Raw genomic sequence first — 15,234 nt, 5'->3', positions numbered from 1 at the left:
TTACAAGGTTAGTTCATTACGACTCTGGTCAAAGTTCAAGTGATTATCGTTTTTTTAGCCTAAAAACTGCAGTTTTGTGGGGCAATCGGTTAGTGCGTTCGGCTGTGAACCAAAGAGTTGATGGTTGGAACCGATCCAGAAACGTTATCTCCCATTTTGATAAAATTATTACCTTGGGTCGGTAGACACAAGGTCATAAATTCGGCTTTGTTTTTATTATTATTTTTTTTGGTGGGGTTCTAGGCAGCAGTCTCCCTCGCGGCCACGGCACATAAATTACTGCAACTTCTTACTGTTCAATCTTCGAATCGCACGACATTTACGGAGTTTTCCGAAGGTTACGTCATAATCAAAACACCGTTTTACCGTTTTGCTTAACAAAGCTGGCTTGTCTATTGATGCGAAGACAGATGAAAATGAATTTGCCTTAATAGATCTCCAAGAAATTAAACTGAAAATTGATTTACGATCGAAGTTTATTTTGAGTGTAAATTAACACATGAAAATGACAGAATTGTGTGGAAATTATAATATTTGATAATTCAGATTCGTTGATAGATTCGACTTTTCGTGTTAGATAAACCAACTGTTACTCCATACTTAAATAATAATATTTAATCCGTATGAAACGTTAAATTTGCAAGTCACTTCATCATAAAGTTTCACAAGCATAATTAGTTGTGTGTGTTAATTTTGTAAAAATATCTCAAATCATCATTAGTCAGTGGTTTAATTTGTGGTGTGGCTCGGGATTCATTTAATTAGGCAAAGCGTTCTGAATATATAAGCTTCATTACAGGGTAAGGCTACAATCCACAGCATAGCAAATTTTGATTTCTTGTTCGCGTCGAAGGACCAATGTTTTCCATTTGATCATTTTTCTTGGGGTTTGCCCTCGTCGTTACTCCTTGTTTTGGCCAACACATGGGGAGCTAATATATGCGAGTGGGTTTTGTGTAATAGAAACCTTTCACTAATCCTGTCAGACCTGTCTATTTAGAGGCGACGTCATCAACTGCATAACAATACGTTGGAGTGTTTTTAATAATTTTTGGACCAGGAACTGGTCCCCACACGCGGCTAATCTTGTTGTTGTTGTTGTTGTTGTTGTTGTTTTTGTTGTTGTTGTTGTTGTTGTTGTTGTTGTTGTTTTTGTTGTTGTTGTTGTTGTTGTTGTTCTTGTTGTTGTTGTTGTTGTTGTTGTTGTTGTTGTGGTTGTTGTTGTTGTTGTTAGGGGGTGACGCTCTTTAAAAAAGCCTAAGGCTCCGTCAATTCGCATCAGATCGCGATTAAACTTCGCACAACTATCCTTAGCGATATTCCCCATCGATTGACGGAGTTATAATTTTGATTTTTATATTTTAAAGAAATTTAGAAGCAACTCAAAATTGTAGCGTAGTAATCCGTATAGATTATGTTCAATATTAGTATGCATAACTGAAGCAAGTTCAAATGGCTAAGGCTCCGTCATTTCGCACCAGATCGTGATAAAACTTCACACAACTATCTTAAAGGTTATTTTCTATCGACCTACGGAGTTAAATTGTTTGTGCTTATATTCTTGAGAAGATTTGCAAGCCATGTCAGATTGTGGTGAGAGGCAAATTTTAATATTATCAATATTCATATACTATGAGTTTAAGCCAGAAGGTCGTGTATTTTCTTTGTTTTGCACACAATATATATTCATGACTATAGTAAGACCATTGCGTTAAATGCGTTTCTCTCTAGGGCATTACTTATTTTTTATTTATTTGTTTAGGCTTTGCCCAGCATACATAAAAAAACGACTATAATGACAGTGGCATGCATGCACGGTGCACGCAACGCTAGCTTCTCGCCAGCTACAGCGGCATAGATTAGGACATAGATGTGCAACACGGCACATGCATTTTAAGTGTCCTTGCAGATGAGAAAATGTAGAAAAACGACAATCTTAACATAACCGTTCGCAAGATTGCCTATATAGGTTCATAGATATTTGAAATTTCATCCTGGAGAGAAAGATTGAATCTATACTTCACCAGTTCCTGGTCCAATAGTACGATCGTACTTGCATGTTCACACGTTTACGGCTCCCTGAACGATATATTTTCTCAGAACGTTTTCGCAACCTGCTATGATCTTATATTGGTTAGTACATTGCGTTGCGGCCGAAGTAACCCATGTTGGGATCCTAAAGCCCCGTTTACACTAAACTGAATTTATTGGCACAACACGGGAGAAATGAGTATACCCGTGCCCAATTTTATAGTGTTCAGACTTCCAAAACAAAGGCCTGGCGCAAATGAAATGGGCACGGGTACCCATTTTAGGAGTGCAGTGCCGATAAATCGGTACTAGTGTAAACGTGGCTTGTGTCACAGCAATAATTCCAGTACTCCCGAGTCTCTTTCAAAAATGTCCTTCAATTGATGATTAATCTCTTCTTACAAAATTAATTTATTACGACTCTCGTTGATGTTCAAGTGATTCTGTGTTTTATTGAAGTTAGAACATCTGCAGTCTCTGTGGCACAATCGGTAAGTGCGTTCGTTTGTTAACCGACACGTTGATGGTTCGAACACGTCATCATCTACATACCGATAGGCTGAAGTATTTTTATATTTTTTTTAGATCCAGAACCGTTATCTACCCGTCATTTTTATAAAAAATTCTGTATTAAGAAGTGCATAATTCTCAACAGGGGCACGTCATCAACTGAATACCAATAGGTTGAAGTATTTTGACGACACGGGCTTGTGTAAAAAATCATCTCTCAGAATGTTTTACAAATCTGCTGTGATTATAGTAACCCAATTTCAGAACCTGGTCACGACAATGTGCAGTTGCTCCTGCTGCCGCTCCCGGCGTCTGTTGAGTGTTTTACAATGTTATTACTATTCAATTATTGTTTAGTTAGCTATGTTCAATTATTAATCTATTAATTAGCAAAGGATGACTTAATCAAGAAATAGCGTTCTACTTGTTGTAAATACATAATATATTGTTATTGTCAGTGTTTTATTCACGGAAAAGCAAATGCGACTTAATTTTCAACAAACCTTAATTACGTTCAATATTTCGCAATTCATGTTTTACATATCCGGGATTTATTATGCTGTTTGCAATTATCTGTACGTACTCTTTACTAAGGCCTGTTAATATGGATAAATTTTCCCACCAGCCAAATTGTTTTGTTCTGTTAATATGGCGAAACTTTATCCCACATTCTCCCGCAAACCAGGTAAAGTTTTCAGCTGGGACGTTCCTATATTCCTGGTTTGCCGAAGTTTGTGACAAATTAACGAAGTTGTTGACATGTACAAATGAAGTTGATCATGGGCCTGTTGTGTAAAAGACAAGTTAACTTTTAACTGCATGTATATATAGTTAAAGACAATCACGCAGAGTCGTATGTTTCTGAATTAACTAGGATTTATCCTTGCAAAATGTATATAGTTGAGTTTGATACAACCGTTCCCACCTCGACAAGCGGGAAAGTATACGTTCACATCAGGAAAATATTACCCCGCTTGCCGAGATCTTGCCTTTTATCAAGCAAGATCCTGGTAAGCGGAAGAACATTTTGTGTCATGTAAAAGCAATCAAGTTTATATGCTATCATTTGTTAATAAGTCGAGATCTCGCTTGAAAATTTGCCGAAAATTTCCCTTGCTGACCGAGAAAACTTTTGCTGATATGAGAAGGCCGTATAAGGGAATTGAATTTGATGTCGGAAATATGTGCATGTGAATTAACCAAATTTCTTTGGAGGACAAAAATAGTGAGCAAGAAAGCTTTCACATATCCGTCGGCCCCGAGCAAACTGCATGACACACAGGAAGCAGCTGATTTTCAAAGCCAAAGGGCATTTAACAACAAAAAGATATTCGGACATGATATATTTAAATATTTTACACACTTAAAGAATTAATGATTTCATTTATTTGTCTGTACGAGAGATAAGCAGCTGATAGGAATCTTGCGTTTTTATAACGATAAGCTTTTAAATCTAATATCCGCCTTGGCAATTTATTCCATTTTTTTTCGCCAGATTAACCGATATTTTGTGGAAAAAGATTTAAACTCGCGTAGTATTTTCTACCAGGCAAAACGTTAGCAAGGCCCGGCCCCGCTGTCTAATGCCAATATATAATTATATATGGATCCACTTCATGAGTACAACATCATTTTAGGCTGCATGGCCAGCAAGTACAAAAATAAGTACTGAGCAAAATCCGGACGGTCGCATCGGAACCAACGTATACGAACCTATATAATGATATGAAAACTTATCTACTTGTTGAGGATAAAAATACAAAAAATACATACTGTCGAAATTGATCTTAAAATTGAGGAGCGATTTTTAAAATAATACTGTTCCTTATAAAATAAATCGAAAATTCAAACAAGAAAAAAATGCATTAAGCTGTTCTAATTGGCTATTCTATACTGCAAAAGTTTTTGGATTTATAAAAGCGCTTGTTATAGCTTGAAACCCGTAATCCCTTTCGCAAACAGAATTCAAAGACGAGTTCAAGGTTAAAGTTTTGAAGAGACAACTTTTTGAGTTGTCAGTATCGAAACCACACCAAATTCAAATAACAGTTAGCCTGTTAGAGATATTCTGACAAAACAAAAGTGCATGGCGGAGATTCTTAGCTTTGAGAAGTTAGCTTTAAGATTTGTAAGATTTGTATTATAGTGTAGCTCCATGCCCTTCCGAAAATTGCACATAACGATTTGTTTAATATGTTTAATATGAAATGTTTAATACAAAATTATATGAAACCTTGTGTGGAATTGAAACACTTCACATATGAAAATTGCATATGCGAAATCATTTCATATAAAAAAATTATAATTTTTACCGGCCAAGAATATTTCATATATGAAATGATTTCAAATCTGAAACACTGCATGTGTAGAACAGTACCTTCAATGATAGTACGAATACCTGACTATAGGACACAATGTGTTTTTCAAACCACAAATAACCACAAATTATGGGACTGTGAACGACTGGTAGGCGTAATTTATGGTCAAAATAGAGATCATTCGAGCGATAATGACATCCATATTACTGTCTCGTCAGACCGTGGGCAAAACTTCCGAAAACAAAAAATTGGAAAAGTAGTAAATAATTGAAGATAAGCATTGGCGTATATCGATAATTTGTCTTAACTTGCACGGAAAGTTGTGTGCTCAAATCAACTGGCCTACTTTTATCCCTGTTATATAGAGCTCTCAACTTCAAACTCCGCGGATGAAATGATCCCAATTGTCTATTTATCCAAGAGGATGAATAGAAAAATCGTGATGGAGGGGATCATAGAGGGAATGTCGAGGATCCCCATGCAGTGAAAAAAAAATTTAATTTTATAAGTTCCTGCAAATGCAATCTTACGCGTTTGGGGTTCGAACACTGTAATCTGTATAGTGACTGAAAGAAAATATTTGCATGGCGCTCGCCTTAACGATCTTTGCAAATTGCGTGGTCTTATAGGGGCGATTTGCACATTTTTGACAGCGGCGAAATGGGTTATACATGCATGGCATGCCGTGGATGTGAGCTCTGTTTCAAAAATCCGAAATATCGCACAATTGATCAACTAAAATTTTTGTCCATAGTTTGGAAGGCAAAAAAGGTTAGGTTTGTATATGTTTTTTCTTGCATATATTATAAAACAGCTGTTAATAGTTTTTATAGCGTACAAGCCTGCAATTTAGCGGAGGAGTATTATATTCTACCACGCAGTCGCCCCCGTAAAATATATTGAGAATTATCATGATATACAACCGAATGTTATATACATACTTGAATATTAATGAAAGTTTGCATGCAAGAACAGTGTTGATTGGTTTTCACAGCAGACATATGAACATTGTAATGAATATTAACAAGTTTTCAGTTCCAGATTGGAACAGCTGCCCGGAAGACCGTTCTAATTTTAATACTAGACGTTATTCTTTGATACAAAAGTTGTATTGGGATTTGAATCTTGCGGTCTGAACTTCTCGTGAATTCCAACAAAAAGCACCGACGGATTTGACCGAGAACATACGAAAATGTGCGAGAAACGATGTTAATTTGACGTGATTACGCCGGGCAGTTAATGAATGACGTTATGCAAATGTGGGGGAAGTAGCGATCGTTCGCGAGACAGCAAACTGCTAAAATATTTAAGAGGACATCTATTGATGAAATTGGGTTTGAACGAATTCAAAGCGTCCGGGGAGATATAGTCTTGAAGATTAAATCGTATCTGGATTTCGCTTGCATCAGCTTGTGCGTAAAGACGTCGTTAAACGAGTATCAGTGTGCCCGTGATGTCGTTAGCGACAGAAATAACAAGAAGAGCTTCTCGAGCATTTACAAAGGTAATACATCTGTTATTATTGTCAAATAACAAACCGCTTCTTTATTTGCAAACAAAATACTTTGGCCATCGGAGCTTTTAGACGAACAATCCGCATCTATACCGTTAGGTAAATTCACGATTATGAAACCAACTTGGTCAGTGTTCCGAGCGCTGTACAATAATATACTGTTCGAAGAAGATACTAAAACGTATTCAATATATTAAATACGATATATGAAAATAGCTGGATTTTGTTAAGATTATCTTAAAAATATATGCATATAGTAAAGGATTGAATGAGAATAGTATATGATTATATTACACCTCAAATTTAAATGAAATTTTTAAGTTTAAATATGTATATTATATATACTAAATATGGAATATGTACTATATATGCATGTAGATATTCTAAAGAACTGGTAGCATTGATACACGCTAGGAATATATTGAATGAATTTCTTAATAAACTTTGCAACAATTGCTCTTGTAAAAATTAGGTTTGAAATGTCCATTTGTGGTGAAATGAATTTGTCATCGCAAAATGAGAAGATGATTGGGCTGAACCATAGAGCAACGAGACACAAAAATATGCATGTAGGCGCATGTGATAATATTTGGCGATTAGCAGCTCGTATCATCATATGCAGCACAAGTTCGTAGTAGTTCATCAACTTTAAGTTTGTTTTCGTGCTGTATTGAAAATGAGCTTTCAAAACATATATATACCAATTGGCAATTAGACAGTCAGTTTATACAGGCAATTGCATGGACAGTCACAGTCCGAACACATTTTCTTTTTGACTTTTTGCTCCGCGTATATCCGGCATTAATTTATACATGATTGTCTGTGCTAAAAATACGAATTTTCAAAAGCTTTGGGAGCAAATATTTACCTTCCTGATCGTAAGAATGATGTAAAACAACAACACCGATTTTATGCACATCAGCCTAGAAAAAAAAGTTGGGAATGCCCATTTAACCTCATATTGTAATATCAATTAACACAACAGTTTTATCTACGTCAGAAACAGAGTTAGCTAGTCACGTTAAACTAAAATACGTAGAATTCTTATCATAATAATTTTATGTGCAAAGATGTTCAGCTAAGGCTCTCGTAAAATATTTATTAATGCATATGCTTCAGTTCGCTTAAGCTGAAAAGGAAATGCTAGTTCATATTGCTGTAAAATGGATTGTATGATAAATTATAGTAATGTGATGGCTAATATGGCGAGAGGGATTGTGAGAAGGTGTAAAAATTAGAATAGTTTGCTGGTTAAAATAATTTAGTCCCTTTTGAAATATCTTTATTTCGGTTTTGAACTAATGTCAGCTATATAGAGCAAAAATTCTCACAACCAATCATAAATAAAAGATAGTAATTACAATCGATTGAATGCCATATAGACTGGTTTCGATTTCGACAACCCTATAGTGAGCGTTAATTGGCTGAAACGTACGAGCACGTGATCACTAGAAGTATTTTGACAAAAGCATAAGCACCAGAAAAAAATAAAGTGTCTCCAACAGAATTTGCACGTTCCTTCCTAGGTTGTTTTGAGATCATACAATAAAAAGCAATTGATATTACTCAGATATCGGCCAATTACCGCTCCTAAGTACGGCTGAATCCGTTTTGTCTAAGAATAAACAAAAATCTACGAGAATGAACTTATCATTATCACAATCTTCCATGTCTTTTCTTTCAAACTTGCCGTCGCCAAAACATACATAGTATTAAATACTTTGATGCGCTAGTTATTTATCCTAATAAAATAATACGCATGCAAATGCAAATCGCCACTGACTACATTTTATTTAGTCAGTTCGGTAAAAAATTAAAAATCTGATCGGTATGAAATTTTTAAAATCCGTTTCTTTTTTTAATGATATGCTTACTTTTTGTTAAATACCCAGACATTATAATATATGTTGATGAAACATGTACAACCCAACCGACAACGGGAATCGGCATCGCCACTGGTTCGATAGTTCAGATATTTTTCTAAACACGAAACTATGTTATGCATGTTATTTTGCATATGAAATTACAAAAAATGCCTATGTGACTCTAATGTTATTTGAATTTTCCATGTTTTAGGCTGATTTAGGCTTTGTTTCAACCTACGACACACCAAAAACAAGGCCAGTCATATTTATCGGTCCATCTCTTAAAGGATATGAGGTTTGTGTTTGAATACACTATAGAATTTTCCAGAAATTCATGATGATATTAATTATAATAATAATAAAAAAGTGATTCTTCATACATTATATAATTATTTTCCTTTTCCCTGAATATATTATACGGGGTCTACCGATGTAGGTCAAGCCAATACTGTGAAATAGAGATGAGAAAAGGGATATTTTAAAAGCCTATAATTTATGAATCCTTAATTTGCATTTTACATAGTACATAACGGCAAATAACAAAATTCTATTGCAAAATACATGCATATATTTTTGTAACGTTTTCCAGCGTAATAGATTTACTTGGGTACTTAAATATGGGCTAACTGATTACGTTCAAATGTGTATAAATTACTACATACGGTTGAATAGCTCTATTGAATTTGTGGTCTGCAACAGTGCCTGAAGATATCGCTTTTTGTAACTAATTTCTGTCAAAAAATCCGAAACTCGAAAAAAAAGAAAGTTCTCGAAAAAAAAGAAAGGTCTTCAATTAATTACATAATAACAATTTTCGGTTATATGGGCGCTGGTTAAAGTAAAGCTACTTGTTTGATACAGTCATCACGAAAGCAATTCAAATAATTCATGTCATCTTTTCAGGTTACAGATATGATGCATAAAGCCTTGTACCATTATCTAAAAGGGCGTTTTGAAGGACGGTAAGAGATTACGGTATTTTATCCGTAAAAGAAGAAAAATATGTGCATGGGCACAAATGCTTTCAACTAAATTTTTTTGAAGTCAAAATAATAATCTATTTACTAAATTCAAAATCTAATCGGTACGTGATTCCATGCATCGTTGCGTTTGTTAAATACACGCTGAAAACACACGATGGAAAAAGGTATATATCATTTGCAAATTTCCATCACTTAGTGCGAAGGCATAGCTAGATTGCATAATTGAGGGGGATGCATATGTAAATAATATTCATATATTTTTGTTTATAAACCGTAGAACAGTAGCTTTCCAATGAGATAAGTCAGGCAAAAGACGAACATATGAATACGTAATACCCGCCAGCCTCTAGCTATCGCCCTGGTTTAGACAAATATGATACACAAATATTTTTGCGTCAATCATAAGTAAAAACTTGCGAAAAAATTAAGCTGCCGCTTGTATAGAGAATAGGGAGTTTTAACAGTGACTACTGCAAGTACGAGTTTCGTGAGGTGGCGTAGGCAAACAGCACAGAGTTTGACGCGAAAAAAACGAGTCGTAGTCGCTATACCGCCACCTTAAGTACAACCAAATAATGTTATCTACCCAATTTGACCGTGCAGAATTGAAAAACATAATTAATTTTTTTCAAAATTTGTTAGATTGATCATTCATCGTTGTGAATCTGACATCAGTTTGGCGAAACGGAAACCTCTCATTGGACTTGGAGCTATTACGCCAGAGAGATTTGGAAATTCATTGTCCGTGACGCCATTTAGAACACCGAGTCCTCCAAAAACACAAAGTAATCTCAAAAACGGTATGTAGCGATATTAATCCAAGATAAAACAAGTAAATGTAACATAGAAGAACGACTATCATGCATGAAAATACCCTTTGCAGCTTATACGTTGCACATATGAGACCCTACAGTTGTTATTCTGCAGAGGATAAGTCTAAAGGCAGCGATGTTTTGAAGATGTTTCAGCTAATTGAGCGCTCAAGCCTCAAGGAATCACTAACATAATCTGAGGAAAGTATTTTAATCAGACTTTGGCCCCACAGCACGGCAAAAATGTATATTGGTATTATAGTGCCCTTCCACTTTTCATGACCCGATTATTTCGTTGCTTTACAGTCCTATTTTATCACTTGCTTCCCATTTAAGATCCGTACAATACATCTAACAAGCAGTGGTGCATGTGACTAGAAGTGGGGGGGGGTGCATTCGTATTCTCAGGACAGTCGGTGGAGCACGTGTCGAATATATTAAAAACGCTCCCTCCCTTTTAGTTAACCGTAAAGCTTTACTCCCTGGGAACAAGCTGAGGAATTCTGTTCTAATTCAAACTTTTTTACAGATGAAGTGAAGGAAGAGCTAGATGTGATATTCAGTTTGCTGAATGAAAAGAAACACTTGGTTGTGTTGGACTGCAAGTCAATTAATTATCCCTCACAAATCAGCGAGAGTGCGCTCACGCCTATCGTGGTCTACATCAAAATAATACCAAAGGTAGTCTTCTCAAATCTTAATTAGCTACTAGCTCTTAATCATGGAATCTTTGGTTATTTTTGGAATAGTTCCACCGCTTTAATGTAGATAATATGAGCAAATAGATTCCATTTGGTGCAAAATGTCTCGTTATCGAATTTTTCCCATCCCAACAGTGAAGTGGAACTTGACCGCATAATTTAACACATTTTAAAAGATAGCAACAACCCAGTAACGATCGCGAGACATTTTCCATTTTCTATGTTCCATGGCGTCTCAGCCATTTCTCAGCCATTTTCCAAATTACGTCGTTGAAGGTGAACTGCTCACGATTGCGACAACCACGACTTACTAGAAATTTGGTTTACAAACATTTTATAAATTATGCAGTTAATCTTAGCGTCTGCACGCCTATCCGACGAAATCGTACGTGTCTATACACTCTAACCGCAAAAATTTGAATGACGTAAATCGGTGAAATTTATTATCCACCTACTCAAGACGCCACAGTGAACTGTGTAAAGTCTAAAGTCTAAAGACTGGAACGATCCATGAGAAATATTGATCGTCTTATTTGCAGCGAATTCAAAGCGAATTAGAAGTCGCATTTAGTACCAGCGCCAGTCTTTTTTATGTCGATAAGATCGTCAAAGACAAAAACAGATATCATTTCCAGCAATATTATTTTTATTCAATCGATTACCGCAATCCGGTTCATAGAACTATATAGTAGACGTAGTCGGTCATCGCCTCTTGATATTTGGCACTTCTTGAAACGGGAATTCACGTCTCGGTTTAAGACCAACGCGTCCGTTGGCCTGCGCCACGGACTTGAATATTCTTAAGTGGGGGTGGGCTAATATTCATATATTCGTGTTAACAGACGGTGAAAACAATCAATTTGACAGGAAGCTAGTATACGTGTGAAGAACACGGATATAATATGAAGCACTCCCCTCCAGTTTAAGGATTTTCCGTGATCGAAAGGGTAAAATCGGTGTGAACAAAGGTTGTTTTATAAGATCGATTCCCGATTCGTTTTTATAGGTGGTGGAAAAACTGATGAAACTTCGGGGACAGAAAGCATCGAAGAACTCGAGTACCCAGATATTTGCAGCTAGTAAACTGGTCCAAGCCGATGCGGTATGGTAGTCAGATTTGAATTAGGATTGGGTCACGCATCTGCATGCGGTGATTGATTGAAGGCAATTGCGGTTATGTTGGATCGCCCTATGCAAAACTAATTTGCTATTCACCGTGTTCTCACATGCAGTGGTCAAACTAATTGAACCAGATTGTGTGAACAGACCTTTTTAAACATGATGCTATATGGATGAAATATTTTTAAGATTTCTTACCCGCAGAAAAAATTTTTGACAATTTTCAGTTTTTTTCAGACTCGTTTGCGTATCAATAAATTCTTGAAATACTTCTCTTTTACTTCTAGGACATGATGGATGTGATACTCGACGAGCCACGTCTGGAAGAGGCATGTGAACATCTTGGTGATTTCCTGGAACAATATTGGAGTGATATCACTAGATATGATTGATGCTGCTTAATTGTAGAAATCTATATATGGCCGATTCTTAGAAATCGGAACCGTTTTCATGCTCGATATCGTGGGTTTATAAACCGAATGGAGTGCGAATTTGCTGCAAAATTACCCTCCCACAAAATTACCAGCTTAGTATAGTGAATGGATTTCTCACGGAAAATCCAACCCGTCTGTTACATATAGTCGATAGAAATAATATGCATGAACGTGTCATTTTCCTTTCTAACTGACGATTGCCTCTATTGAATCGATGAACTGCCTTAAATTGGAAACTCTAAAATTTCCCCCCAACAATTTATTTATAACAGTATCAAGATTTATCAAATATTTATGAAAATATTTAATCTATTTAGAGATATAATTAACTCAGAAATTATAGCTATTTTACTCGCCGTTACGGTGGTCTAAGGCGAGCCTTGATATGAGAATGAAAATCAACCTCTAAAATGGCAACGATCGATATTTATCAGAAAGGAGATTTACATCCTTGCATACAGTGTAGTATTCTATATTCTTTCTCAGTATATTTATGCTGATTTGACGTGTGAAAAACATAGTAGTACGTACTGCACTTGATTACATTGCTTTGTCAAAAGTAGCATATAGTCTCAATTACCAGCCAGTTTAGTATCCCGTGTGTGGCCTAGGGCGAGGACAATATTTATGGAGCAAATCATTATTGTTGTGTATACTCTTGTACAGTATAAATTATGTATACTTTGAATATAAATTTGTAAATAAAATTCCTTTGTTTAACGAATTATCTCGCAAATTATAGGTAAAGCCACTAATATTTCATGTTATGAAGGGTTGTTGGTAACTGCAGGTGCTTAATAACAGGAATTTCTCGATTCGGGGGCGAAAAAGCGTAAGCCATAAAAATGTGCATGCAATGTGTTTTTCTATCACAGCTTTGTATTTTTTCTGCATTTATGTTCTTAATGTAAATGACTTTATTAAAATTGGTCTGTCTATTGGGCTTATAAAAATGATACAATATATTACTGAAACAGGAAGTAAACTGTAAAACCCTGTCCAAGCCGGGGTTAAAATATATACTATTTTACAAAGTTGGAATGAAGTAATTGATTTGATAGTTCTTGTTAGGTGTTCTTGTTGAATTATTATTATATATGGATCTGAGTTGTCACCTGGCGTACAACAGGAATGTTTAAATCAGTTAATGATGCTGTACATTGGACATATTAAACAACAATGTCATCAGGTTCATTGCAATGAGAAATGAGCTGTATATTTAAGGGGGGATCTGGACCTCTAGGAAAAATTGTTTAGAACTGATATGTTTATCGTTTACCTTGAATTTACTTTCAATGCTATCAAATGCAAGTTTTGCTGCTGCTAAAAAGTTATTAGCTTCTTGTTTGTTGGGAAAAAGACTTTTAAGAAAACTGTCTTTACTGTTGCCTAGAATTACTTCAAGATCACTATGTATGTAGAGCATCGTTATTCTTAGCAATAAATTCACTTATCAATATTCCGCAAAAATAATACACAATTATAAACTAGGGTCACATTACATTTCATTTCTGCACTCTTCTTACCAGGAAAATAATTTCCCAATTCCCGTGCACTTTCTAAACGCCTGATTCTGTTTCAAGACACGTTCGTTGAAAATTTTTTTTTCGTTGTAGTAGTTATTACAGAACTGCTCAAAACTGTTCAAGTTGAACCTTGTAATGACAGCAGTTCTTACTTGATATCGCCGGGGCCTAATGCTCCAAGCTGTTTAACCTCTGACATGAATCTCGCGGTCAGCGCTGTCTTCAGCGCGGGTGCATTGCAAGCTAATGGGTTAACAAAAGACACGGGACAGATAGTTAGGTTAACTTATTAACTGACAGTACTCTACCACTGATGAGTAAAATCATGTGACATTAGACAGAGTAAAATACTAAAGTAGGTCACTTCTGGCTATATTCATTATCCAATGAAACACTGTCTTTTTCAACTGTCTTTTCGTTATACAATGAAACACTGGTAGTTTCAACTTGCACAGATCTAGAATAAACATTATTGTTTATTTCCGTTTCAGCTTGTTTAATTTCTTTATCATTTCCAAGAACATCAAACACTTCAGACATTTCATCATCTGAGCTGTTATCACGATCAAAGACTCTGGGTACGAGGTTATGATCACGATCTTGAGATGTGACTGATGAAAGACGAGCTAAATCATTACAATCACGTTTGTCGGTTGTCTTTCTGTGTTGTTTTGATGGGGTGCATGTTTCCTCTTCTGAATCAGGGTCAATTATTTCTTCTTGTAGCTTCAAGAAGCAACAATTGATCCAGATCCTGAAAAAAGTTTTTGAGCATTTTTGTTTGTTGTCCAAGTTACTACTTTCTGAGTTAGATTCCATGTCAGTTGTTTCTAGTTCTGATGCTTTTGATCTTCTAGAATCCGAAGTTCCACTATACTATCCGCTCCAGCACCAAGTCTGTTGCTTGCTCTGCCTAGATTTATTATCTGTGATCTTTTCAAGTAGATGTACTTTCTATTCAGCTCTGTATGACCATCCATCCCCTTCTGAATCAGTCATGGCCAGTAGTTTTAAAAACTTGATCTTTTGAAATTTATTTTTAAAGATCGAAGTTTTTAAAACTACTAGCACTGAATGTAATCTCCTTTAACATTTGGACTACAATTGTCTCCTTCAGATTCAACCTTTTTTTTTAGTTGTTGTCCTATTTGAAGACCTGGATCGTAATGAGTAAATATTTGCGCTTCCTGTTGGAACAGTGATCATCTTTCAACTTTTTAAACTTGCTTTGTCTTTGTATTAAATCTATCAGACTCATATCGTTAGAATCACTGTCTTCAATCTTGGGTCTTTTAGAACTAAAGATTTTTTCTGTCTTCACTCTCTCAGAACTAGTATCTTCATCGGAACTACTAGAAGATACTATGTTATCTTTTTTCGTGCTACTGTCTCTGGTTTTCGAACGTTTTAACTGGCCCCGTC

General features: G+C 35.7%; 1 protein-coding gene across 1 annotated transcript; it reads left to right on the top strand.

Moving 5' to 3' along the window:
• The first annotated feature begins 5,915 nt into the window (after positions 1 to 5,915).
• LOC114534010 (voltage-dependent L-type calcium channel subunit beta-4-like) lies at positions 5,916 to 12,987 on the top strand. Its single transcript, XM_028555651.1, has 7 exons — positions 5,916 to 6,363; positions 8,449 to 8,532; positions 9,141 to 9,199; positions 9,863 to 10,020; positions 10,562 to 10,713; positions 11,740 to 11,835; positions 12,140 to 12,987. The coding sequence occupies exons 1-7, from the start codon at positions 6,313 to 6,315 to the stop codon at positions 12,242 to 12,244; spliced, it is 705 nt and encodes a 234-aa protein (XP_028411452.1). The 5' UTR covers positions 5,916 to 6,312; the 3' UTR covers positions 12,245 to 12,987.
• Positions 12,988 to 15,234: the final 2,247 nt, after the last annotated feature.

This window comes from Dendronephthya gigantea, unplaced genomic scaffold, assembly GCF_004324835.1.
Source record: "Dendronephthya gigantea isolate DGI-Jeju-01 unplaced genomic scaffold, DenGig_1.0 000096F, whole genome shotgun sequence".
In the NCBI taxonomy this organism is placed as follows: Eukaryota; Metazoa; Cnidaria; class Anthozoa; order Malacalcyonacea; family Nephtheidae; genus Dendronephthya; species Dendronephthya gigantea.
This window is presented reverse-complemented; position numbering and strand designations above follow the sequence as displayed.

What these genes read in the sequence shown, in the direction of transcription:
- LOC114534010 (XM_028555651.1), top strand. Translation starts at nt 6,313, where the DNA reads ATGTCGTTAGCGACAGAAATAACAAGAAGAGCTTCTCGAGCATTTACA. An exon ending in CATCTCTTAAAGGATATGAG is followed by an intron (nt 8,533 to 9,140) that starts GTTTGTGTTTGA and finishes TCATCTTTTCAG; the next exon opens with GTTACAGATATGATGCATAA. An exon ending in AAAGGGCGTTTTGAAGGACG is followed by an intron (nt 9,200 to 9,862) that starts GTAAGAGATTAC and finishes AAAATTTGTTAG; the next exon opens with ATTGATCATTCATCGTTGTG.